At 37.3% G+C, this 27,632-nt stretch overlaps 2 protein-coding genes across 3 annotated transcripts in view; both read left to right on the top strand.

Annotated features, from left to right (window-relative positions):
* The window catches only part of G2E3 (G2/M-phase specific E3 ubiquitin protein ligase), a 28,175-nt gene extending 12,363 nt beyond the window's left edge, over positions 1-15,812 (top strand). Inside the window, 10 exon segments of the mRNA XM_081312794.1 lie at positions 4,519-4,646; positions 4,736-4,865; positions 5,864-5,995; positions 6,844-7,154; positions 9,233-9,414; positions 10,442-10,614; positions 11,234-11,433; positions 11,690-11,910; positions 11,913-14,508; positions 15,441-15,812. Of these exon segments, the coding sequence (XP_081168920.1) occupies positions 4,519-4,646; positions 4,736-4,865; positions 5,864-5,995; positions 6,844-7,154; positions 9,233-9,414; positions 10,442-10,614; positions 11,234-11,433; positions 11,690-11,910; positions 11,913-12,044 (1,609 nt within the window). The 3' untranslated portion in view covers positions 12,045-14,508; positions 15,441-15,812.
* Positions 15,813-21,676: 5,864 nt separating this feature from the next.
* SCFD1 (sec1 family domain containing 1) overlaps positions 21,677-27,632 on the top strand; it is a 50,547-nt gene continuing 44,591 nt past the window's right edge. Inside the window, exons 1-4 of one of the 2 annotated variants that reach the window (XM_081313879.1) lie at positions 21,677-21,748; positions 24,867-24,937; positions 25,453-25,541; positions 26,289-26,379. In XM_081313879.1, the coding sequence (XP_081170005.1) occupies positions 21,718-21,748; positions 24,867-24,937; positions 25,453-25,541; positions 26,289-26,379 (282 nt within the window). In that variant the 5' untranslated portion in view covers positions 21,677-21,717. The remainder of the gene's footprint in view (positions 21,749-24,866; positions 24,938-25,452; positions 25,542-26,288; positions 26,380-27,632) is intronic. The other variant, XM_081313880.1, reaches the window with a different exon arrangement.

Raw genomic sequence — 27,632 nt, 5'->3', positions numbered from 1 at the left:
ATAACCTCGATTGTGTCAAATTAATCCAATCACTTATTCCTACTAGTGCAGCAGCTTCATAATATAATTTAAAATTAGGCATTTTAAGGCCACCTCTCTCACGAGTATCCTGCATAATCTTAAGTTTAACTCGTGGCTTTTTCCCTGCCCACACAAATTTATTGATACCACGCTGCCATTCCTCCAAGTTAGAGTCTTTCTTAAGAATCGGTATCATTTGAAATAAGAATAAAAATTTGGGCAGGACATTCATTTTCACTGCTGCAATCCGTCCCAACAAAGACAATTGCAATTTTTCCCAACTCTCCAGTTCTTTTTGAATTTTCCCCCATAACTTTTCATAATTATTTTTATATAGCTTTGTATTAGAGGGCGACAAAATCACCCCCAAATATTTAACCCTTTTAACAATCTCAAATCCAGTTAATCCTTCTAGGAGAGCCTTCTGCGAAACTGTCATATTTCTAGCCAAAATTTTAGTTTTCTGTATATTTACTTTAAATCCAGAAACCTTCCCATATTGTGTTATTATCTCCATCAGGTCCACAACAGAGTTCTCTGGCTGGGTCACTGTAACAACCAGATCATCTGCAAATGCTCTCAATCTGTAATCCTGATCTCCAACTTGTATCCCCTTAATTTTTTCCGAATTCCGAATCTTAACCAATAATATCTCTAATGTTAATATAAATAACAAGGGCGATAGCGGACAGCCTTGCCTTGTGCCCTTCTCAATATTACATACTGTTGTCAAACTATTGTTAACTATAATTCGGGCAGTTTGTTTTTGGTATAATGCCCTAATCGGTTGTAAAAATTTTTCCCCAAAATCCATTTTGTCTAAAACTTTCAACAAAAATTGCCAGTTCAATTGATCAAAAGCCTTTTCAGCATCTAAAAAGATTAGCGCAGCAGAGATCTGGTTGTGCCTTTCCAAAAACTCTAACACATCAACTATATGTCTCACATTGGTTTTCATTTGTCTTCCACTAATAAACCCCGTTTGGTCCCCATGAATCACCTGTTGCAGAACCCTCATCAGTCTATTAGCCAAAACCTTAGCAAATATCTTATAATCTGTATTTAAAAGCGATATCGGTCTGTAATTTTTAACTAAAGTAGCATCCTGGTCTTCCTTCGGAATCAAAGAGATAAAAGCTGTTCTCCAAGACGGGGGCACCTTTCCCCCCCTCTGGATTGTCTGGAACAGTTCCTTTAACGGTTTTATCATCTCTAATTGTAAGTTTTTATAATAGGCCGCAGTCAAGCCATCAGTGCCTGGTGCTTTATCCACCTTCAGTTCCTTAATAGCTGTAAAAATTTCTTCTTCTGTAATCAGTTGGTTAATCCCCTCTTTTTGTACTTGCGTAAGAACCGGGATGCTAGCCTTCTCCAAATACGTATCAATATCTTTTGCATTAATGTCCTCTTTAGTATATAATTTCGAATAAAAATCCACAAAGGCATCCTTAATAAGATTCTGTTGATACACAACCCTTCCTTTATGCTCAATCTTATCTATATTAGATGCCCTTTGTTTTTTCCTCAGTCTATAAGCCAACCATCTGCCTGGCTTATTAGCATTGCAAAAAGTATTATGCCTAGCAAACCGCAGATTGGTCGCCACTTGATCAGCCATTAATTTATCAAATTGTCCTCGTAACAGTCTAATAGCCTCCTTGATCTTCACCTCCTCTGGGTTCAAAATCAAAGCCTTTTCTTTTTCCTTTATTTCATTCTCCAGTTCTTTCCTTCTAGTTTCCACTGCACGTCTATGTCTATTATTCATATATATCAACACCCCTCTCATATAGGCCTTGCTAGCATCCCAAACCATATCCATAGAGGTACCCTTATTCATATTCATCTCAAAAAAATCCTTCATCCGCTGTTTGCATTCTTCCACATTTCTCTGATTTCTAAACAAATTCTCATTTACGCGCCATGAGCGTCTATCTCCTCTTTCCTTATCAATCTCCAACCACACTGGACTGTGATCAGAGATAATTCTTGCGCAGATTTTCACCTTTTTAGTTCTCAAAAGAAGATCATTAGTCAACAAAATAAAATCAATCCTTGAAAAAGATTGGTGTCTATCAGAATAAAATGTATAATCCTTCTCCCGCAAATGTCTCTCACGCCAAATATCTCGCAATTCCAGGTCATCCTTCATTTCAAAAAAAGATTTAGGCAGTCTAGCGTGACTTGGAATGCGTTTAAAGGCTCCAGCCTTATCCAACTGTACATCCATAACTCCATTCCAGTCCCCCATAAAAATAAAGGATTTATAATCCAACTGGGTAAGCTTTGTATGAAGTAAACTAAAAAAGTCAGCTTGTTGTTGATTTGGAGCATATAATCCAACTAAAAGCGTCTTTTTACCTTCAAACAACAGCTCAATCATAACATATCTTCCATGCTTATCTGCTTCAATTAGGTCCGCTGTTAAGGCACTTTTAACATAAACAACCACTCCATTTTTCTTATTCTCTGCAGAAGCAACAAATTGCGTACCCAGCCTCGAGTTCAATAAATACTTTTGATCCAAAACTCTAATATGCGTTTCTTGCAGGCATATAACATCTATCTTAAATTGTTTTAAATATTGAAAAACTTTCTTCCTCTTCTGCGGTGAGTTTAGTCCATTAACATTCCAGGTTAAAAATTTAGTTGCCATGTATATCCTCGAGAAGCTCTTGGACCACAGCTTTGATAGGACTGGTTACTTTAGGCCGTGCTCCTCCCACAGCTTGGCTATGAATGCGATGTGAAGAATCTGAAGACTTTTGCTGATCTTGTTCTTTTATTTTCTTTGCTCGTTTTAAAGCAGCACGCGTCACTCTTTGCTCTCTAGGATCATCCAAAGAGATTGTAGCTTGATCTCCTCCAGCACCATTTTCCTCTGTTTCCTCCTCTTGTTGTTCTTCTTCTCCAGATCCCTTTCCAGCTTCCAGGAGCGTTAATGGGGTTGCTTTTAAGACATTATTGTAGAAATCACGTGCTTGTTTCACAGTAGTCAGCCTATACCTTTTACCTTCATACATCACCATCAGCCCCTCTGGAATCTCCCATCTGAACCTTATATCTCTTTGCTTGAGCTCTTGCACAAGAAATGTATAGTCCTTTCTTCCCCTTAAAATCCTTGGAGGAATTTCTTTTAAAACCAAGACTTCTTGTTCAGCAATCACAACCTTAGCATCATAGGCAGCTTGTATAACTTGATCTCTAATTTCTCTTTTTGCAAAATAAACCACCACATCTCTAGGCAACTTTCTCTGTCTGGCAATCCATGAATTCACCCGAAACACTTTATCCATAGCTGCTCTTATTTCAGATGCTGGCTGGTTCAATACCCCTTCGAGAGCCTCAGAGATCAGCTGCTTTAAATCTTCTTTAACATTCTCTTTTAAACCTCTAATTCTGACAGCAAACTGCATCTGGTAATATTGGGCATGGCTTAACTCCCTTTCCAACTTGCCTCTTTCAATTTCATTCTCCCGTGCTTTTACTTCTAGTATAGCATTCCTTTGAGCCAAATCATCCACTTTTTCATCTAAATCTTCCACACATTCCGCCACTTTATGCACTGAAGTCAAAATGTCTACCTTCATCACGCTGTACTTCTGTTCCATCCTCTCTTCCATTCTTTCCTCAAATTTCTCCAATTTCTCCTCCATCTGTGCAAATTTATCAGCAATTGATTGATTAATTGATTCCAAAAGTACCTGGGCATGTTTATCCAAGGCATCTCGCAAATCCTTCGATGTCAGCACTTCAGGAGGGTGCAATGCCTGTAGTGATGATTGTTGCACCGGCGAGGATCCTCCACTCCGAAGAGTTTTAGAGGGAGGTTTAGCCGCCATCTTTTAATCCTCAATTATGACGCACTTTCAATTAAAGTTTAAAAAGTCCAACAAGTTAGAGAGTACAGTAAAATAGTCCTCTTCACCTTTTCCTCTTGTACCGCTCTGCCTGCTCCTTTAAATCATAGTCCTTTCTTCAGGCAGGGCTGGTTCGCAGACGCCTGGCTCTGCTCCAGGAAGTTCGGAGCAGAGACGACGGCCAGCTGGGAGCAACCCAGGCTTCGGGGGAGTTCAATCCTTCAGCCGCCCAAGCTCAAAGCTCAGGCGGCCTCGGAGAACTCTACCCCTACCTGGGGCCTCACCCCCTCCTCTTCTCCCGAGGAGGGGGCTTCAATTTCGCCCGAACAGCTGATCGGCGCTGTTTCGGGCAAAAAAACAAACAGCTGAGCCGCGGGCAGCCAGGGGAGGCTGTCTTCAGCGCCGCGCCGCCAGCGGAAGTCAACAGTTGTATTAAGTATCAATAAATTCATTTCCTGATAGAAAGGCAGTCTAGAATGCTTTAAAATGCTATTAGTCTTTCACTCTTGCATTTTGTTCCACTCTAATAAATGTGTGGTCTAATTCCTTTTCAGAAAGAATGATATTGCCTATGTAGCTTTGTTGAATTAAAATTATTGTTAGAATTTATAATACATTTTTGCTTTTTTTTTTTTAGCAAATGGGAAATAAAACGCTGTCAGTGTTGTGGTTCTAGTGGAACTCATTTGGCATGTTCCTCACTAACAAGCTGGGAGCAAAACTGGGAATGCATGGATTGTAGGACCATCCTTGCCAAATCAAATGGTAAGAATCTACTGCTCGTAAAGCTTGAATTAACTGAAAGCTGTTAATAATTTATGGGGAAAAACACATTTGATTACTTTGTTATACAGGAAGTGCTCAGAAATGGCGAAAGCGTTCTTTGAGTATTCCAGAAAAAGCAAATGGAGACAGTCTGATGGAAGATCCATCACCCAAATGCCCTAGACAGTCTCCAGGATCCCACCTTGGCATCCATATCAGGCATGTGATTTCCATCTTCTCACAAGCATGTGAAACTGTTTAGAGGGTCAGTTTGGTGTAATTAAGGTGTGGAACTAAGAACTCGGAGATCACAATGTTCTAGTCCGCTTCTAGACATAGCAGCCAGCTGCATGATTTTGGGGTCTCCGCTCATTCTTGCCTCACAGGTTGGATGTGGGTAAAATAGATGGAATCATGTCACCTTAAAGTGTACAAAAAATAAATAGGATATAAGAACAATAATAAATTACCTATAGGCTGCACTTATGCTACCCAAAATTGAACATGATATAAATAAGCTGAAATGTGCCACAATGAGTCCAGGCTCATACACTGTGGGTTTTTTTTTTCATTTCCCTACATAACCATAACAACTTGATGATTTTATTTTCTTAATTTATACGGTTATGTCACTCACCTGACAATCTGTAGTAAATATTTGAAACAAATCCTTAAAAAATGTTAATTTCAAACCATATTTCAAGAAAGAATAGATTAGCCACAGCTTTGAGTTGAACTGTAGGTTGTACTGCATCAAAAGCTTCCAAACATTTGTGCTCAATCTATTTCTTATGTGTCAGTATTTTGCTAAATTATAACTAATCAGAATGTATGTTTTAAGGTAAACAAACAAGCATTTTATGGTGAATTCCATGCATCGCTTACAAATTGCTTAAAGCAGGATTTTAACCATCAAAAAAGTTGCTCTCTTAGAAGCTTATGTGCTTGTTGTTTGTCAGGAATCCATAAATGTTTATGTCACGTTAACAACCCTTTCTATGAAACCAGTATAGTTCTTTTAAGGTCATTTTTTAAAAATATAACCTTTGATGAATTATATAATATAGATAAAACTATTTAGATTATGAAGAATTGCATTCAAAGTAATTTTGGGGTTAAATATGCTTGAATGTGTACTTTTTCAGTTTTTGATTTGTAAAAAAATCTGTAACGAGTAAAAATTAAGTTATTCTTGAGGATGTTCTTTTTCCCTTCAGGTCCCCAAAGATGGTATGTTCCAATGGTTTTACTCAGTGTTCACAATTAGATCTTCCCTCGTCTAATAACAGATTTTTACCCCCATCTGCCTTCATCAGTCCTTCAGTAAGGAATTTGTCTCTAAGAAAAATGTAAGTTAATAAAGAGTTGCATTTAATGATTAAGTTTTTTTAAAAACTTTTCTTTAGATCGTATTGCAAATTGCTTTGAATTCTTTTATCCCAAAAGATTCCTTCCAATCATAGATCAACCAAGTTGATAAATAAAAATTTCTTCAATATTTTAAGAGACGGCATTCTCCAACCATACCTCAGAATTGGGCCATGGAAAACTGAGTGGGTATATGGAAGCACTTATTGAATACCACCCTCTCCTGCAACACTTTCCCATTATTTTTCATAGGACTGATTTGGCTCTACTAGTTTGCTTTTTAAAAATAGTTTGCCTTCTAATACAGGGAACTGTAAAGTAATAATAAATATAATTTTAGCTTTTAGGATCCTGCCCGTTGTTTCAAAATTAGTGATATAGACTTTGAATCTAAATGGATTTATGCAGATAGATAGAATCTTCCATTATGAGACAGGATTACAATCCAATGATCTCAGATGTAGAAGGGGAGTATTTCACTCCCATAAATATTTGGAAGTGACTACACTATTTCAGGAAGATTATGCTCCATTCCACATTTTCAAGAGTTATAAAGAGCTATACTTCTGTTGATAGAAATATTACTTAATCAGAATTCCATTCAGGACTTTCTGCTATCTCAATAGAAATGTGATTTTAGATGCTTCTTTAATAAGTCTTTTCTCTAAACTGGTCTCAAATTAGGATGCAGAATAATTCTTTTCCTTCCCTATTTACAATTAGTCCATTATTATAACTATTAAATAATTTTATACAAATTCGTCCTGATACTTGCTTGCCATCAGAATTATTGCTGAAGTTCCTAAATAGATGCTTTGCTATCATATAGGCAGCTTGCAATGCACAAAAGAGAAGTCTCCAATATTCTGAGGGAATTAAGATTACAGATTAATACCAAACCAACAAGACTGAATATCAACAGACAAAATATCTGGGGTAGTGCTCTAAAAGGATTTCAGAAGCGGAACTTCAATCCTGCTAATACTATTGAAGTAAAGTATATAAACTGCAGGAATGGAATGGAGATGGGTCTCTTTTGTTCATCAAAGGAAGATTTTTTTCAATTACTGATGCTTCATCTTCAGAATTCATCATTATTTGAAGGGGGCTACTCAAAGAATTTGTCCTTTGATTCTCAAGGTAAGCTTGACATAAATATTTGAAATATACACCAGCAGAGGATGTAGCTTTGATTGCTAGCTATGTTTAGACATAAATAATTGTGGCAGAAGTAGGAGTCTTTATTCTAATATTAACTTTTTCAGATGTTTGGGCTAAGTACAGAACAAATAGTATTTATTGTAAGTTTTGTCTCAAGTTCAGGGTAAATAGTGTCCTGTTTCACAATGTTTTAGTTACTCCCAATACTCTGGAATTGGTGTGGCTCATTTTAAAAATTCTTTCAAATTGTGAAGGCTTGATTAGTATGTTATCTCACAATGCATCACTTTTGCCTTTCATTAACTGGAAAAAGCTAATGAATGGTGAAGAGTTCATAGTGTATGTCAGGCATGTCAAACTCGCAACGTCACGTGACGTATCACAACTTTTTCCCCATTGCTGGCAATGGGGTGGGCACAGTTTCAGTATGATGCATCCGGCCTGCGGGCCAGGAGTTTGACATGCCTGCTGTATGTTGATAGACTTTTCTTCACCATTCATCAGGACAGCTTACTCCAGCCAGTAAGAATTAAAATGAGGCTTACTGGTACATTGTGAGATAATATATAACCAAGTCAACAGGAGAAAGGCTTTTCCCAGCCTTTCTACCCTTCAGAAACATTGCATTCACTAGTTTTCTATCCAGAAAGCTAGCAAACGTAGCATTTCTGAATGGTTGAAAGAGGCTTTCTACACCATTCAGAACAATTGCAAGAAGAACACCAGCGTTCATAATGTTTCTGAAGGCGAGAAAGGCTGGAATGATCCTTTCTACTGTTCAAAAATGTGATGCTTGCTAGGTTTCTGGCTAGAAAGCTAGTGGACACAATGTTTCTGAATAGTAGGAAGGCTGGAAAGAAGCTCATTTTTTTCCCAGTGGGAGGAGGGGAGAAATCCAGTGCTTGGCTGGAGGAAAGTTTGCATCCTGAAGATCATTGTTTACCCAGCCCCCACAGGAGTTCCCCTTCTTGGACGGAGGGGAGAAGAAATCCTTCCGCAGGTGGCAGCAGCTTGTAATCTTCCCTGCAGGCTTCCCCATTGACTTTCTGGGGAAGCCAGCAAAGAAAATTGCAAATAGTAATCAATTGTGCATGAACACAGGATGCTTGACAACCAGTCATAATTGTAAATAGGTTGCCAAGCACCCAAAATACTATTACATGACGTGTGTGTGTGTGTGTGTGTGTGTGTGTGTGTGTGTGTGTGTGGCAGTTTTAACTTCAAGGAGAGGATGTAAATATTTTTTTCTGAGTGTCTTGTAACTTCAAACAGTCATTAAGCAACCAAGACTACTGCAGTTGTAGTTCAGTTTCCTCTATTGACCTCAGCTTGCTAAGACAATATTTTTCCCTGGGTAGTTGCAGGCTTTAAAGCACTTTTCTTATAATGGTTTTGGGGGATGCAGTAATAGAAAGAATTAAAGAAGTTAGAGCTCAAACAGAACTTGTTTTTTTCTCCCATAAAACTAGTTTTATTGAATGGGTTTTATTGAATGAAATGTAGTGATGGGATATTTAAGGATTCAGAACAGAATGTCTAACTATCAACAGGGAATAATAGTCACCTGTGTAAAAGAAGAAGCAAAGGGCATACATTAAAAGGAATCATCATAACGATCATAAATCATAAATGAAATTTCAGAAATGACTTGATTCTATTCTTGCTGATTCCATTCTTAGATTCTAAACTGAATATCCAAGTTCACAAACAAATCATATCTTATATTTATTTCTCAGAAGAGATGAAAGAGCCATTTTTTGGCCTTATAAACTTCTAATTGTAACTAATGATGTAGAAAAAAGAATACTAGGTTTTGGTCTAAATGTCCATGGAGATTCACAATCATCCAAGTCATGGTTGTCCCAAACGTGCTTTTCAAAAGGCAACCAGACTTTCTTGTTTTTTTCTTTGAAAACGTTTTCCTTCTCACCCAAGAAGCTTCTTCAGTTCTGACTGAATCATGGGGAATGGAATGGATTTTGGTCTAACTTTTTTCTCATATTAAAAGTTTCTATCAGTCATATTCAGTAAGTGTAATATACCATTTTTACTTGCAGCTCTTAAAGATAATCTATACTTCGAAGCAGGGAAAATGATTGCAGTTTCTCTGGTTCATGGAGGCTCATCTCCTAGCTTCTTTTCCAAAACCTTGTTTCACTGTCTCGCCTATGGCACAGAAAATGTGAAGCCAACAATAGAAGATGTTGCTGATGTAAACATTTTGCAGGCAATAGAGAAGGTGAGCAATCGCTCTGTAAGACAGTAAGATATATAATCGTCTAGTAAATAGGAGGAGAGAGAGTCCTCATGATTGTGTGTTGTGGTGTGTTGAAGGATGTTTTTGACTGAGGTGGCACATAGCTGAGTGGACGTTGGACTTGTAGCTCTGCTTGGGCTATTTTTGGACTTGTTCAGACTGAAGGAGCAGATTTCAGGATGAACCACACTGCAGAATTAGTCTTGCCTACCGAGCTGAGATGCATCTGTCAATCTGGCAGCAGTTTTTTCAACAAGACAGTGTTTTTTTCCACACCAGCTCAGTCTGCTTCTCAGGGACCTGTTCAGGCTGCACTGGAGGATGGGCTGCTGCTCTGGCCATACCTGTAATACCAACTGCGCTTGTGAACAGTGGTTGTGGGCATGGCGCTCCTTTCTGCACCATTTGTTTATCACTGATGGATGCTAAGGCTTTGGAGGTATGAGGGTAGCAGAGGGGTGTTACAGTACAGTGGAAGACTATTGTCTACCCCCTCTGCTATGGAGATCATTTTGCCTATTCTAGTAACCCAAAGGAGGAAGAAAGCAATTGTAGATCATGTCATGGCTTCTATATGATGGCTAAGTGCCTTGATTGCTAGCCTATTGGTTTTCCACTGAGGAGTGAGGACTGATTTTCCCTCTGGGTGAGAGCCAATTGGTGAGAACAGCAGGACCAGGATCCCCTGTGAGTGCTAGCGGTGGAATAGCAGGTGGTTACTGGGAATCATTATGACACTGAGAATTAGTGAAGTTAAAGTTCCTCAGGGTACCTAGCTTCTCCTCCCAGAAACTGGTTTAGAAGACAGTGGGAGATCTCTGGCCATGGGAATTGGGGGACCTCCATTTGGGGATAGGGCTGCCATTGGGGAGATGGGATGGAGCAGAGTATTACAGTGGTGACCGACCTGGAGAGATATGGTGGGAGGAAGGGAACAGGTTGTTCCCAGGGAATGTGTTAGCCTGAATGGTTCATTAATGTTGCAAATATGCTTGGTTTTCTTCTGCAGATAAAATCTGCCACAACACTGGGCAGCTTAGAGTCAGCAATAACTGATTGCTCTGACTATCTTGCTTCTATTGGATGTTTGAAATCTGTAACAGCACTATGTGACAAGAATATATTGGTGAATGAGATTCTGAATCACCATGTCATCAAAAGAACTCTCTTACCATTTGAAAGGTTTGCATGCTCTGGAAATCATTCCTATCATTTTTTAAATTTTAACTAATTAACAATTAGTTAGAATTTCGACCTGTTTTGCAAGAAAATATTATGTGATGTCCTGTAGGTATACATTAAAACATGTTTGCTCATTATGTCTTATTTTCACTGAATTGCTTTTTTTCTCTAATCAAGTAGTATTGAAAAATTAACGAATAATTTTGGTAAAGTGTAGGTTAAAAAAAACCTGTTACTCAACACTTGGAAATCCTTTGAGGATTGTTTCAACAATCATACGTTATTCAAGCAAAAAGGTTATGAAGCTTTCTAATATATTTCAAGAGATTTTAGTAGATTTGGAACATATGGGTGGAAGGATACAGAATACAGGTTATGAGTAAGAATGTATGGGCTTGCTTTTCTAATTGAAACAATCACAGGAATCATTTTAGTAAACATAATTGTAAATCTTCTTGCTAATAGAGATTAGTTAGAAGGTTTTTGCTTTAAAATAACAGGAATCTGATGTAAAAATAAATTTGGTAGCATCCGCAAGGGTTTTTTTGTTTTTTTTAAAAAGCACTAAAGACTCACAGCACTTTCTTTCTTTGCATCTCTCTTTCTATTTCCCCAAAAGTTTTAGACAAGGTTTGAAAACACTTGGTGTTTTGGAAAAAATACAAATGAATCCCAATGCATTCTGTAGCATACTATGTCACAAACCGGAGAAACTTTCAGCAAAACTTCTTGGTGATCTCTTTACAATTCACTGTTTATCAGGACCAGACAAGGCCAGATGCCTTGATTTCTGGATGGGTTACTTACAGGAGACAGAAGGTAAGAAAATGGGATATTGCCTACCTCTAGAATTTTGAACTTTTGAAATATATTTGTACCTGTAAAATAAGAAACATCAGATTGCACTGTTGGTGGAGAAAGGCTTGTTTTGCACTTTTATTTTACATTATATTTGCAATTAGGATTTCTTGCAGTCAAAATATTATTCCATTTCATCTATAACTTCTTAACTAATGTGATATTTTGATTAACTACAATGGCTTTTTCAAAATAATCTTCATATTTCTTGATGTAGGTGGTGAGTCATCTGTAACTCTAGAGGATATCTTAGTATTTGCAACTGGCATCCGCAATATTCCACCCATTGGCTTTGATCCTGACCCTTCAGTTAAGTTTCTGCATATAAAATATCCCATTGGAAATAGAGATTTTAACTGCTTAGAGCTTCCAATAACAAAATCTTATGAGAATTTTAAAAAAAATCTGGATATTGCCATCCGACGTGCCCTATTACAGTCAGAAGTACGTTAGTCACTACAATGGATACTGAAAATTCAATGATGAAGCACACAGGAAGCTTGCTACTTGCCTACTGGAAAACAGACATATTCATCCTCACAGGTTTAAAACTTGATCATGGAAATGCATAGTTTCAGTCTTTACATTTTGAACAGTGTTTCAAAATGATGAGCAAACAAAGCTTTTAAATCAATTTTCCATTATATTTGTTCTGGATTTTGTTTTTGCAAAGTAACTGGTTCTTAGTGATTGTAGTGTACCTTCCATTTTATATCATAAATGTTACACATCAAAACTTCTGCAAATGCATTCAAGAACCCTTTCCAATTTTCAGTATATCTACTTTTATACGTATATTGTATAAAGATTTGAGGTGTGGGTTTATTTATGTGGATCCCTGAGACAGGAGATGTTAATTTCACACACACACACACACACACACATACACTCCTTTAAAGTATTCTAGCTATTAATTATAAACACGAAAAAAGAAATTAAAGATTACCTCATGTTATCTTTTCTTAAATATTTGTAATGCTCTGAACATTTGTGGAATTATGCCCAAATAACTGTTTCCGTTCTGTAATCATTCTAATTTTTTTAAAAAATATATAGTTTTGAATATGAAAGGATTTTTAAAAACTGCATTGTAGGAATTCTGTATTCAGAACAGCTATAATTGGCATCAGATGTGTTTGTTAACTAAGTTTCTTTAAGTTCCACCCGTTATGGCCAGAGGGATTGTAGCATTATTTTGGCTATAGCAGACACGATAAACTCGTGATGTGTGACATATTGGGATGTTTTGCCATTGCCAGCAATGAGGTAGGCGCGGCTTCTGCATGGCACGTCCAGCCCATGGGACGGTAGTTTCACACCCCTTGGCTATAGTGAGAGAGGTCTAAACTTTAGTCTCTTTTACACTAAAACAGCTATTTCAAACTTAGAATAGGATATTTCATACTGAAACTTCTACAAGACTATGCACACTGTAGCAAATGTACATAGATGTTTTAAGAATTATCCTCACATTTATGTAAATTGAAGTAAATATTGGTTTAAATTAGATATTTAGAAGAAGGCTGAAATGAGTTAGCTTTATAAATGTCTCAGAAATACCAAAGTTAGAAATGCCATTCCCTAGTCAATCCTTAACTAGAAAGATTATGCATTTGATTTCATTTTTCTAAAATATATCTATTATGTTGGATGCATTACGCACCGTATAGAGTATTAAATCTTATGAAATAGGTGATGGAATCATTTGTGCATCCACATAACACTTTCACACACATGTATGGAAACACCAACCTCTTTAAAGGCTTTAATCCAAAGTGATATGACATTGCATTTACTAGGAGGAGAAAAAAGCAAATTCCTGTTTTCCCCTGGGCCACATTTCCCTGTTGGTTTTGTTGGGTTGTGCTGTCCTGAAAGATTAATCACAGTAATTCATAATTTAAAAGTAATTTCTGTCATCACTTATTAAATTGCACAATAGAAACCTCTGGAGCTTATCTATGCTGTTCTAAATTGTTTGAATTTCAATTATTGAAAATTAATTGTGGATAAAAGTATACAGTATACACTATTCTGAAATGTTCAGAAAAATATATAACAGACCATAGTGATAGCTGCTTCATTAGTGGAGCTTCATACTTAGCCAGCATGTATATTAGTAGTTTGCAATAAATAAACAAAGCTTGCAGTAGGTACAGGATATTTATTTGAATCACTTAAATTCATCTGTAGAGGAAGCGCTCAAGGCAGGTTGGAGTTAATATTTCAGCAGAGTGGATGGAATGCTTCTACTCCCACAGTTTCTAACCACAAATTTCAATTTTTTTATATTAAAAAATAAAAAATGTACTTGAAAGGGAACATTTATTTCCTGGCTTTCATACATCTAGTTGTACTGTTGTTCAGTCCTCTTCTTTAAACAAGCAGTTTGGTCTGGGACCTTTTTTTTTTGATGTGATTCACATTTGATGCAAGTTTTTTCCTCAGTGTGAATTAGTTGAATTCTGGCTACCCAACCAGACAAAGCTTGTGGATCAATGACAGAGTATATTCCAGAAGTCCTCAATTTATGACAATAATTGGGACTGGAATTTCCATTGCTAAGCAATACGGCTGTAAAGCACAACTACATTGCTTAGCAAAGGCAATTCCTGAAGTCCTGATTGTTATGAACTGAATCCCACAATTGTTGGATGAAGCGACTTCCTGGCACCTTCCCACAACCAAAGGGAAAAGTGCAAGTCCCAAGCTGGCAGGCAGATAAGTAGCTACTGCCAGGCAGGAAAGGGTCCACGAGAGGTGCTGCGCAGGTGAGGGAGTGGTGTGGGAGGGATGCAATGACTTATTCCAACAATTTGTAACCTTCCCTGCAGCTTCCCCATTGACTTGAGCATATGATTGCAGGGTGCTTGGCAACCCACTACGTGCAAACTGGTTGCCAAGTGCTCAGATTGTAAGCATGTTACTGCAGGATTGCTGGGATGGCCAAAGCTCCAAATCATCATTATTGAAGACTACTGTAAGTTTGAACAGTTGCTGAACAAATGGCAGCTACCTGAGGATTGCCTGGATATGGTATTTTGTAATTTTTGTTTTTTAAAAAATCAGTTGTTATGCATACTTTTGAATATTCCACAAGTACTATGCTTATGTAAATACCTTGGAGATACTTTTTTTAATATACTTTTTTCTTTCCATTCAATCTTGTTGGATTTTTAGAGACTATTTGGACAAATTCTTACAGGGTTTTTTTGTGTGTGTGTGTTTGTTTTTGGCCAGAAGATTTTCAGTATTTTCAATTGCCTATTTCCTAGGGCTGAGAAAAAGTGACTGATCCACCATTACGCAGCTGGCTTTATGCCCAAGGCAGGACTAAAACTCGTAGTCTTATATATGACGTTGCCTAGAAGATGTTTCATGTTTATATGGTTGTTTTATATTTTCGTTTGAAAAGTGAGATTTTTATTTTAGCATTTTGGCAATTGACAGATTTAGTTTAAATATCTTACTTATCTTTATTGATTTCCACTGAGGTTTTGACTGTATTTTGGAAATTAATCAGAATATTGTTTTAAAGGAAGATATGTCTGAGAAATATCTTATAAATGTACAAAATTGGCAGTTTGCTCCCGGTCGTGCTTTTTCTACACAAGGACTGTATTTCAGCTAATTTCTGATTAGTTCTAGTGGAAACAAGGTTGTAATATAAATCACAACTATTAACAATGATAAAATATAGGTATAGTGGTAAAAAAGCCATTTTTGTTCCAAAAGTTCATAATGGGTAAGGACAACTAGAATTAGCTACTAAATGTTCCATCTCAGCAAAGTTTATTATTGCTCCAGTCACAAATTATTTTACAGTGAAATTGGTGCAATATCATACTATTGTTTTATGACACTCATAGTCTATAAATATTGAGATATCCATTGTTGCCCAGAGTTGATAGTGGATGTTTTTCTTATTATCTATTCTTTGTCTTTTGCCATGTGATTCTATCATCTAGCACACGGGTATCAAACTCGTGACGTCACATGACGTGTCATGACCTATCGTGACTTTTTTCCCATTGCCAGCAATGGGGTAGGCACAGTTTCAGCGTGATGCATCCAGCCCGCGGGCCGGCAGTTTAACACCCCTGATCTAGCAAAATGTTATAGCAGTTTATGGGGATGGACAGTAAGGAAATATAATATATCATCTTAATCATCTCTCAATGTAATTTATATGTACAGAGTGAATATCTCACATTCTTCCAATTATGATTATAGTACTTGAATTTGAAATTTGATAGACTGTATAATACTCTTATCTACTGATTATAACAGATAAGTACAAAGCATGAAGCACTGTATATTAACAGGATTTATATATATATATATATATATACATATATATATATATATATATATATATATATATATATATATATATATATATATATATATATATATATATATATATATATATATATGTCAGCACAGGACAACAATATTCCTTTTGAGCTCAGGTACTTGAAATAAGATTCATAAATTCACTATTTCTTCTTACACAAATATCTATTGAGAAAAATTCATGTGAAAAAGCAAACACGTACTATTGAAAGATGAAACGACATTAAGAAAAAGTGGAATATAAATCTTGTCTGTACAGTTACAAATTTGTAAATTATGTTTTGTGTAAAATTATTATTTCCAGAAGTCTTTTGTAACTTTCAATGTCAGTTGTACTTTGCTCTTAACTTACTTGTAGCGATATATGGGACAACTATCTTGTAAAGTGCAATAAATCAAGGATTTCTAGTTAAAAGTATTTCATGTATAATCCTTAAGCACAGTTGGTACTTAATTTTTTTGAGAATAATTATTGTGGGTCTAATGACAAAAGTAAATGTGAGATAAACCTATAAAGGTCAGATGAATCAATGGATATCACAATTTGATCCAATGTTACTTATTTAGTTTTCATGTCCAAATAAAAACTTCAGTGTTATTTATAGTTTCTTTGGAATACATGAAAATAATTATATATAATTCTCGCCTCAAAGATAGTGCAAAGGCTGTTTAAAGTTGCTGTCTCATCAAAAAGAATTTACTTTGAAAGTGAAAACTTTAACCATACTAACAACTTTCAAAGTGAATTTGTACTATTGCAATACGTTACGTTCTGAAAAGTTCAAGTGAAACCTAAGTCCTAATAATTTCAGATACCCTAAAGCAAGGCTTTTCAGCCGGTGGTACGTGTACCACCTGTGGTACTTTGCCACAAGGCAGGTGGTATGCAACTGCTAGCCCAGTGTAGCAAGGGAGGGGAATGAGCCGATGCAACCCAAGCCTGAGGGAGAGGCAGCTGCAGCTGTAGGACTGTCTGGGCTTGGCAGAGGCCCCAGGAGCCAACAGGTCTCCAGCTGATTGGCGCTTCTGGAAGAAGCACAGAGCTGGAGGTGAACTGAAGAAAAAGGGGGGGAGCAGAGGAGAGGCTATAAAAGGAGGTTGTTTGGGCAGGAAAGGGGGGGGGACAAAAAGAAGAGAGGTCAGCCGGAAGGGAGGAAACAGGGACAGAGAAGCAGCAGCTGTTGCTGGAAGAAAAAGTCCCCTGGTTCGTTTTCTCCAGCCAGGAGAATGCAAACAGCGCTGATGAAATGAAAAGCTGGCATGTTGGAAAGGAGGTGGGTTTCTTTCGTTCTGGATCAGCTGGCAGCTTGATTGGGTTACCATAAAGATTTTTGTACAGTTTTTACAGCGTTTTGCAATTCAGAGGGTCCTTTGTGTGCTTTGGTTATTGAAATATTTTAGTCTGTATTTTAGGCTAGCAATGAGTGCAAGTGTTGATTTCTGCAGTTTTAATCCCTTTAAACAAATATAATTAGTTTCACCCCCTTATCTTGAGTCTGTTTTCTTTTAAGGTAAACAGGTTTAATTTTAAAGCTAAAGCTTTTCGCAATTGCCAGAGCCTTTCAGTCTTGCATTGCAACATTGTGACACATGACACCCCTGAGGCAGCTTAGAGGGGAAAAAAGCCAGGGTTTATGTTTTTATTTTGTGAGCCTCTTTTGCTTTGCCCTTTTCCTGTGCCTTTAAGGATACAGGGAAGGGATTGGGGGGGGGGGTGTTGAATTCTTATTACACTGTGGAAGGAGAGCTAACAAGGGCCGACCAGCTAGCTCAGGAGTCTACAAACTTAGCAACTTTAAGACCTGTGGACTTCAACTCCCAGAATTCCTCACCCAGCCATGATGGCTGAGGAATTCTGGGAGTTGAAGTCCACAAGTCTTAAAAGAGCCAAGTTTGAAGACCCCTGAGCTAGCTGGTAGTGGTGCATATTAATAAACATGGATAAATTCATCATATATTTGTCAGTGCAAAGGGAAAGTAATTCAGCAAAGGAACAGCCACCAAAGAAATTAAAACTGGTACTTTTTTCTTACAGTTTGTAATATTTTATTAGATTATAGAACAAAATACAAAAGCAAATAGTAGGACACAGTGGGGAGGAAAAAGGGGGGAAGTGAGGGGGAGAAGAGAAAAAGAACAGACTTCTTCTGTTGCAGTAGAAGGAAGCATTAACATTGTACCTCAACTTTTCTAAAGAACCCATATGCTACAAGAAAATGAATGATTGATTAGTAGTAGTAGAGTTGGAAGGGACCTTTGAGGTCTTCTAGTTCAACCCTCTGCTCAGGCAGGAAACCCTACACCATTTCGGACAAATTTTGGAGAATTCACAACTTCGGGAGGCAGGTTGTTCATTGATAAATTGTTTTGTCAGGATTAGTTTCCATCTTGATTCTATCCCTCTGTTAATGCAGCCTAGCACTGTTTGGCTTTTTTGGCAGCTGCAGCACACTGCTGGCTCATACTTAAGTGATTGTCCCCTAGGACTTCAACATCCCTCTCACAGTTACTACTATTGAGCAAGATACCACCTATACCAGGGGTAGGCAACCTCGGCTCTTTTATGACTCATGGGACTTCAACTCCCAGAATTCCTGAGTCAGCATAGCTGACTCAGGAATTCTGGGAGTTGAAGTCCATGAGTCATAAAAGAGCCGAGGTTGCCTACCCGTGACCTATACCGTACTATGCATTTGGTTTTTCTTGCCTAAATGTAGCACCTTTTTCATCATTGAATTTCATTTTGTTAGATAGCGCCTAATGTTCAAGTCTGTCAAGATTCTTCTGTATCTTAAGTCTATCTTCTGGAGTGTTGGCTATTCCTGCCAGCTTGATGCCATCTGCAAATTTGATAAATTTCCCATCTATCCCCTTGTCCAAATCACTAATGAAGATGTTGAAGAGCACTGGGCCCAGAACACAGCCCTGGGGCACCCCACTACACACTTCCCTCCATGTAGATGCAGTTAGATTAGAATAGTGTGCCAATCCAATTCCTTTTGCCTGATAAAAGATAGCTGTAAATGAACAAGGAATCTACATATATTGTTTCTTCTAGTACACTTGAAATTTCTTTTCCTATGCAAGCACAAGCATATAGAAATCAGATCAGGAGAATTTAGTACTGTTTAAACAATTGTATTACACATCAATCATAATTTGAAAATGAAAAGCTAATTCTAATTGAATTAATATGGAGTGTTTTGCTTTTATGGCAAAAGCAGCAAAAGGTTGTCATACAAAAACACTTCATATGTGAGATTTCTAAGCAGTAAAATTAAACATTGCCATGCCATTTGACTTGGTAATATTAAACTATCAGTTTAGCATGCCTATGATGAAAAAGGTATCCATCTATCCTTTTGATCACATTCAGATGCTGAAAATGGCTCTTCGTAGCTGCCCTAATTACACAACAATGAGAACTATCAAATGCTGAAAGTAATAATAGACATTTTGTCAATGGTATCAAAGGCTAGATTCATGATTTTTGAAAAATGGGTGAACTAAATCAATTGAATTCTCTAATTGTGTGTATCTATTTGTAAAATTGACTCGGCATCTTCCATGTCTGATTAAATCTTGAGCAGTAACAAAGTTGGAGATCTTAATATTCCAGTTAAGACAACTGTAATCAGATGCTTCTTCCAGCAATCCATAAATGTGACAAACTGATCTTTAAGTGTTAAGTTTATTTAAAATTTTAAGTTTTTAGGCCTTCTAAAAGTTATATTAAGGCATATTTGCAACCAATGTTGTATAATCAATTTATAAGAAATTGGCCTGTTCCTGCCTTTTGGTGAAGGTGTGAAGCCATAGCAAGGAAGAATAAATTTCTTGGATCATTTTTCAACTAGAATTATATTAAAATGTGTGTAGAAGTTATTTGTTGCCATATTCAGTAAATTACTCAGAAATCTACGGTTTTGATGCTATGACCAGACAATATTTAGACAAAAAAACAATTCCAGAATGGGAACGGATAAAGGGAAGACACTAATTTTTTTAACAAAAGTGCTTTAATTCTAACAAAGATTTCTACTGAAAAAATGAAACTCATATAGTTGATATGTAGAAAAACTATACTTTAAAAATATGGGAGTTAATAGGGCTTTAGAAGTCATGTTTTAGATTCTGCCTGGAAGCAAAGCTAAGAAAACATTTTCTAACAAAGGAGTTACATGATCCAATAAAAGCTTTTCTATTGCAATCGTCAGAACACAGCTTCTGAGACAGCACTATATAATTATTTTATCAAAATGGAATGTAACTAAAGTCATTTTGCCAAAAGATTTTGTGCAGGTATTACATTGGCTAAATCTGGAAAAGTGCTCCTTAGATTCAAGGTTAGAACTGGGATTACACCAAAACTAAATCCAAATCCTATTCCCATTTTCCTTTTTTATTTGCTGCAATTTCAATTTCATTTATTATCAATGTCAGACATTTATTTAAAAATAAATTGCTTTGAAGGAAATCAGCTCTCAGGTGTTTTTTTTTTGTTGTTGTTGTTTTTGCTAAAGATGAGGTAACTACTGGATCCCAACTATCCTGATAATAGAAACAAGATTTGTTACAAAAATGCTTAAATCTTCCTTTCTTCATAAATTTAATGCCTAGAAATTAGACTTCAGATACAGAAATTGCCTGTGAAGTGCAGGAATAATTAACCATTGCTAGAAGAAAGAGGGGAACTTAAATCATTCTTGGTATTTTGGAGAGACAAATACAATCTTGTACAGTCTTATTTCGTTTATTCCCGAAGCAATTACGTTCAGTGCCTGATTCGAGGTAGGCACAGGGAACTGTGGCTCTTCTGATGTTAAAGCCAGTTCCAGTCAGACCTCAGCCACCCTGAAAAATCAAAGAGGTAAAGGGATTTAGTTAGCATTCTGAAAAGTTGTAGTTTTGCTTCTGTTTTAAGGTGAAATAAGTGAGACTAAAGTTTAAAGAACAAGATCCTACGCCTCCTTTCCAGTTTTAAGAATGCCGTCGTCGTCATCATCATCCTAGCGCTTTTCCCGCAGGTGCGGGGTCCGGTAGTTGTAAGAATGTATTGGAGAGGGGGAAAAACACGATCAAAGCTTTTTTTTTTAACTTTTAGAATGTAAGGCAGTCCCCTAAAAGCAATTGCTGCCCGAAGCGACAGGTTTTGACAGGATGAAAGCTTCAATGCGCCAATTCGCTTTCACACTCAAAAAAAAAATCCCATAAAACGGTGCCGAGGGTTATCGATCCAGCTGTCCGGCACCAGCCATCCGACCAATTGTCGCCAACAAGAGCCTTGGTGGAGCAGTGGGCTAATGCCTCCTTAAGTAACACCAGCTGCCTGCAATTAGTGCAGGTTCGAGTCCCACCAGGCTCAAGGTTGACTCAGCCTTCCATCCTTCCGAGGTAGGTAAAATGAGGACCCAGATTGTTGGGGGCAATTAAGCTGACTTTGTAATAATGCCGCTTGGGGTGCGTGTGAAAGCCCTAATAAGCAGGCATATACATAGAATGAAGGCTACTGCTAAGCTTGTAAGCCGCCCTGAGTCTTCGGAGAAGGGCGGGATATAAATGGGATTAAAATAAAATAAATAAATAATGTCCGAAACGAGAATCAGACCCAGAACACGACAGGAAAATGCCAAAGCCTAACTCGTAACTTCCTCAAGAAGCAGAAGCGGAACACTGATTCCGCCAAGATGCCGCATCGCTTTCTTCCTTTCTCCGAGGGAGCAACCCGGGCCGCAGCACCGGCGCCGACAGGTCGAACGAGAGACTCGGCAGACTCCGCCCGCCGCGCTACCGCAAGAACCCGCGTGAAGCCCTCTCGCGCGCCACGTCTGCCGGCTGGTGATGGCGCGGCGGTGAGGTGGGCGGAGTCGGCCCGAACACCAGGCGAAGATGGCGGCCAGTATCCGGGAGAAGCAGACCGGTGAGTGCCCGGCGTTAGGTCGCCCGCCGAATTCTTTGGTCTGGTCGCCTTACTTTCTTCGGCACTCCTGAAGCCGGGGCTGGCTCGAAAGAGAAGGCTTAGGAGTCTCCTTCGAGTCCGTCCGGTGTGGATTGCGGCCCTCCCTTCGTCGCTGTAGCTTACTTTTTGTGAGAGAACTGATTTTCTGCCTCGTCGTGAGCGAGCTGTCTTGCCCAGCCTCGCCTGGGCTGACTGAGCCCCCACTGCCGGGGTGCCCTCTATTGGGATGCTCCTTGTGTGCCTCCCGCTTAGGGTGCTTCTGGAGGCCTGCCTTTATTTTCGCTTTTCCCTAGCCTTGGCGATTATCGGCTAGGAAGGATTTCGTGAGCTAAAGTTTAAGGCAGGGGTCTTCAAACTTGGCCCTTTTATGACTTGTGGACTTCAACTCCCAGAATTCCTCAAGTCATAAAAGGGCCAAGTTTGAAGACCCCTGGTTTAAGGGCATAGTGCAAAACAGGAACCCGGCCTTCCACCAGTACTGCGTTGCAAAAAGGATTGTTTTGGAGAGAAACCCATACTTGAATTAAATTTTAGTGTGGTGTCCCGGTTTAATCTTTTAAAAATCGACAAGACAGTTTCAAAATGAATCGGGTATAAGAAGTGCGTACTTGGAGTTTGTAAAACAGAAGGTCCTTTAAGGGGACACTCCCCAACCAGCTGCCCCTCAGAGTTGATGCATGGCTGCATCTATCATTCCCACCCAACAGTGGTTATGTTCATTGGGATTAGGGGGTTTGTCATCTAAGCCATCTGGAAAACACTTGGATCAGGAAAGTTGCATTAGAGTCAGGTTGTTTTTTTCTTCAAGGTAGACAATAATCTCTCTTACTGTTAAATTGTAGGACTTTTATAGCTTGCTTTACAGCTCGATATCGTAGGTGAAATATTATTTTCCAAATAAAGTCCAAGTCAAATATGCTTCGGAGGTTGAGTTTAGAAGTAAAAGTTAACTGCTATTATGCTACAAAAAAAGGAAGAATGTGTCCAGTTCAGAGCAATTAAATTATATATGGAGTTAACATATAACTTTAAACTAATCTCATTTTGCACTAATCCATATTGAACTCGTTTTGTCAATTTCTTTCAATAAGCTTCATTTGGAGGGATCCTTTGGTAGGTTTTCATGGTGTACTTGAGTTTTAGGATATACCTTTCTTGCTCTCATCAATTTAGTAACTTGTAACCGCTATACCTTTGCATAGGGGCTTTTCAAAGACATTTACAAAGTTGAACAGGTTGCTTTTAGAGGTCATATATTCCTAAAAGGTAAGATGTTGACCTATTAGCAAAATGCCACACTGAATGTGCTAGCCTAGCCTCCCAAGATACAATATTCTAACACTTAGATGTGACCATAAAAGGTTATTTTTCTTGCCCCAACTGGGACACATACAAAGAAGGGCTTTTCATCATGTCTTGGTAAAATGGCAGTATGAAAGGAGATAAATCCTAAGGTATCAAGAAATTAAGCTTTAAAAATGTCACCTAAATTTTGAATCATGCCTAGAAACAAACTGGCAATCTGTATAGGACTGGTATAATTTGGCCATTTCTATGAATATTCATCAATATTCCATTTTGGTTAGAAGTCTTCATTCCAGAAATTGCTCTAAAATGCAACCATAACTAGAAATATTAAACTTGCATGGATTTATGTATGCTTGTAAATCTGCCAAGAAATTTTGCATATAGAGGAATACAAGCCTAATAAATAAGCTTCCATCCAAAAAAGGTGCCGGAACTCCATTCTGAGCGTTCTATGAGAAAAAAAGCCCTGGCTACAGCTAACAGATGCTTCATCTAATCTGATGTCTTCTAGTTGTGTCTGATCACAGCTCCCATTATTCCTTGCCACTGCATCCAAAGATCATGACAATTAGCAATGGTAGAAATGTTAATAGGTGACAGGTTGAAAGAACACCCTTAAAACTTTGGAAAGCATGCCAGAAAGAGGGACTTTCCTGATGACAATCAGGAAATTTTGGGCAGTCCTTCAGTCATAGTAATTAGGTAGATGGAAGAGAGAAACACCATAAAGATAGATACCATAAATAATAAACCAAACAAACCTAAAAATGGGGATGTCAATATAGGGAAGAGGGTAGAAATATAATACCAACTTGCTGTGATGGCATGAAAGAAGCTACGCTAAAAGTAGGCCTCTGTAAAACTCACACCTTTCTCTGTAAAAATGCCAGATGGGTTTGCCTTCCTGTCCATTGAAACCTCACTGCCAAGAATCAAGGATGAGCACCCAGCCACACTGTTAGATGCAGTGGATCACTGTTCCAAGACTTATAACTTGTTGGGTAAACCATTTTCCTATCCTAGAAATACTCAGTGAACCATTCCCTGGCAGCACCACAATAGCACACTCAAAAGGCCTGGTAAAACATGGCAGGTCTACTATACATTGTCAGTTTGATTCCTGGTGAGCCTGGGTGGACTTTAATGGAAGAGTCCAAGACAGGCCTGTTAAAAATTTCTCCTCATCCATTTGACTTTTGGTAACAGCTGCTTGTTATATTCCATCCTAATTATTTTATTATATAATAATGTGAAGGAGGCATACATTTTATTGCTCTCCCTTAGTTATTGATTGGGGGGGGAGTATAAATGAAACTTTCTGCAAGATTAGTGCTTACCATGAGAGGGGGGCAGTCTACACATAAACATGTTTTTATAAATGTCCCCTCCAATATGAGGAGAGCAGCAGAAGAAAACTAAAATTACCAGTCACAACTATGGTCACTAAGCGAGGACTACTTGTACATGGAATAGATCTTCCAATTGCATTTACTCTGCCTGCTGCATCTGATAAAAATGGTGCCAAGGGCTTAGTGAGACATTTGTATAATGTCTTGCACATGTTTTCATTTCTTTTATAGTTGTCAGTTTTAGATATTAATGTCCATAAACAAGAATTCCTCTAGTCCTTTAATTTAAAAGAAGCATTTGTGTAATAGCATATTCAAAAGACTATAGGCCCATTCTCTGCATTGCCCTCCAAATATAAATATTTTAAGATTGCGATCATTATAATTATTAGCAAATAAAATGGAACTCTTTCTTTTTTCAGGGGCTTTGAAGCGCATGTTGAATTTTAATGTGCCACCTGTTAAAAACACTACAGGTGAACCAGTATGGAAAGTAAGTCAAGTTATGAATTGATCTTTTATCCAAGATAATTTATATTGTCAAATTAACTTCCTTGTCATATTTTTGGAAAATATATTTTATAATTCTAGCTAATAAAGTGACATGTTGTGAAGCAACATTATTTGTGAAAAACAAAGAAGTAAATAGAAAAAAAATGACAATTGAAAATTAGTTGACCTGAAATTTTGATGAAGGTTGTATAAAAAAACAGAATTGTAAACATCTAAGAACATTTATTTTCAAAACTATTCTTAATATTGCAGCTAAAACTGTTTAACCTACTATTTTGTTTATATTTTCTGTTAATTCATCCCTTCCTTTGTTTAAATAAAAGGTATACTTATTTTTTGAATGGGAGAGCTGTATAGTACCATATTTTTAGGTAGTTGAGGACTACCTGTAATATTAACTATATAATAAGTGTTAGTGGGAAAAGAGCATACACAGAATTTATTAAGATTATATACATAGTATATGTCTTAATATTATTTGTGTTTCCATTTTAGGTTCTTATTTATGACAGATTTGGCCAGGACATAATATCTCCATTACTGTCTGTGAAAGAATTAAGAGATATGGGCATTACTTTGCATCTGTATGTATTGTGCATATTTGTGTCTGAATATATATTGTAGTACATAGTATTTGAAAGATTTTATGTGATTGAAAGTTTATCAGATTAAGTTGTAAATTGGATATCCTACCAGTGGGGCAGTAGATGAAAATGTTATAAGGGCTCAATACTAATCAGAGCCATTACTCTGTCTTGAAGCACTAGCGTGCCAGTCAGTATAATGTTAAACAAATTTGATGAGATTGATGACAAAATTATTAGTTTGGAAGATACTGAAGAACACCAAGAGAAAAAATATATGTTTTAATCATGTATCAAAACAGTCTTTCAACAGAGTTCAGAAGTGTTCATGGATGTTGCTGATAGGAGAAAATATATTTCATTAAATAGTGTATCTTATTTTTTTCCGGGCTATGATACAATCACAGAGACTGTCATGGAATAAATAAAAAACTTTCTTATTAATTAGTCCCTGTTCTTGAGTTTTTGAATAGAACCTAAAATGTATCTTTTACACATTAATGTGTTCAATGTTGGTTTAACTTTTTAAAAATGTTTTGTTATAGATTGTTCTGTTTGCATTTTTGCATAGTTAATTGTAGCCAACATTTATGGAAAGATGATAAAAATAATAAATAATACTCAGCTTTTTTGTAAAGCTTAATCCCAAGTAAGAATTCATAGGATTAAAATGATATCTTTTTTCTTTAAATGGCTTTTTAGTTTATTTACTTGGTATTAAATAACTTAGGTTTCTTTTCTTTTCAGTCTTCTTCATTCTGATCGAGACCCTATACCTGATGTTCCCGCAATATATTTTGTAATGCCAACAGAAGAAAATATTGATAGGGTGTGCCAGGTAGATTTAGCCTATTTAACATTTTCTATAAACAGTAACAAAATTGTAATATAGAATTCAAGGGAATACAAATAAGATAAGAGGGTGACAGCTGTGTATTCTGAGGAATTGTTAAGAGATAGACATTTCATCTCAATGTTAACGTGTGAGGTATACATTTGGAAAAGTGATCATCCAATCCTGGATTTCTTGGTTTTCAAATAAGATAAACTTGAGTATAATCAAACTTATGGCTTGAATTTTTGGATGATAAAAGCTATCTTCAAAGCTTAACTAAACAGCTGGCTACATGTGGTACTAATAAAAACAGTTTAGATTTCTTGATAATTGACACATTTCCAAGAATGATGGAGTCCTTGCAAGAGATGGACCTATAAAAACTAGGAGGAATGTGACTTGAAAATGCTTTGAAAACCTAATGGTAGAGTTTTAAACTGAATACTGTTGGAAGAGGAGAATACAACCCAGCAAATAGGCACCATCAAGTACTAAGAACTAGATTAGAAAAGCAGGATGTAGAGTATCTGATAAAAATGTATATAAAAATAGGAAGGAATAAACTAGTTATTCTACTTTATTTAAATGCATGAAGTATGGAAAACAACAAGAATCGTGTGAAGGAAATACATATGTGTTTGAGAATCAGGAATTTGAGCCTGAGAATCAAGACAAGAATATTAGTCTAATAATATACGGTAGAGTAAACAACAGATATGTTATTGTTAGAAGATGTTACAGATTTTAGACGGTACATAAGTAAATTGCATCCAAAATTTGAACAGAACCAAATGTCTTGGAAGCTGTCATGAGTTTTCAAAGGCTGAATGCATCAGGCAGAAGTTTTGTTGGGGCATAATCCAAAGATCTCTGTCTTGGGTAGGTCATCAGCTGGTCTGTATCCAGAGTTTCCACAGGCAGGAATTTGGGGTACAAACAAGCGAGTTTTCAATAAGCAGAGTGGTATTTCCACTGAAGGAAGCCAGGCTAGCAGTTGCCCTTAAATAGAACCCATGTCAATGGACTCGGTAACTGTTGGGAGTTTCCCTGGCTTGTTAACTGCTGCTCTGCTCTCTATTCTTTATTGCATATGGCACATACTGGAGCTTGATGGTCTTTCCAGTTCCAGTGATTTCCCAATGAATCTACTTAAGGTATTGGAATGCTGGATGCTTCTTTAGGATGAGGTCCATCCAGCTCTTCTGGAGCAAGTTGGGTCAGAGTTGGAGCTGATCCTAACACTCCTGGACCTCAGT

This window comes from Vipera berus (genome assembly GCF_964194415.1).
Source record: "Vipera berus genome assembly, chromosome: 1".
Classification (NCBI taxonomy): Eukaryota; Metazoa; Chordata; class Lepidosauria; order Squamata; family Viperidae; genus Vipera; species Vipera berus.
This window is presented reverse-complemented; position numbering and strand designations above follow the sequence as displayed.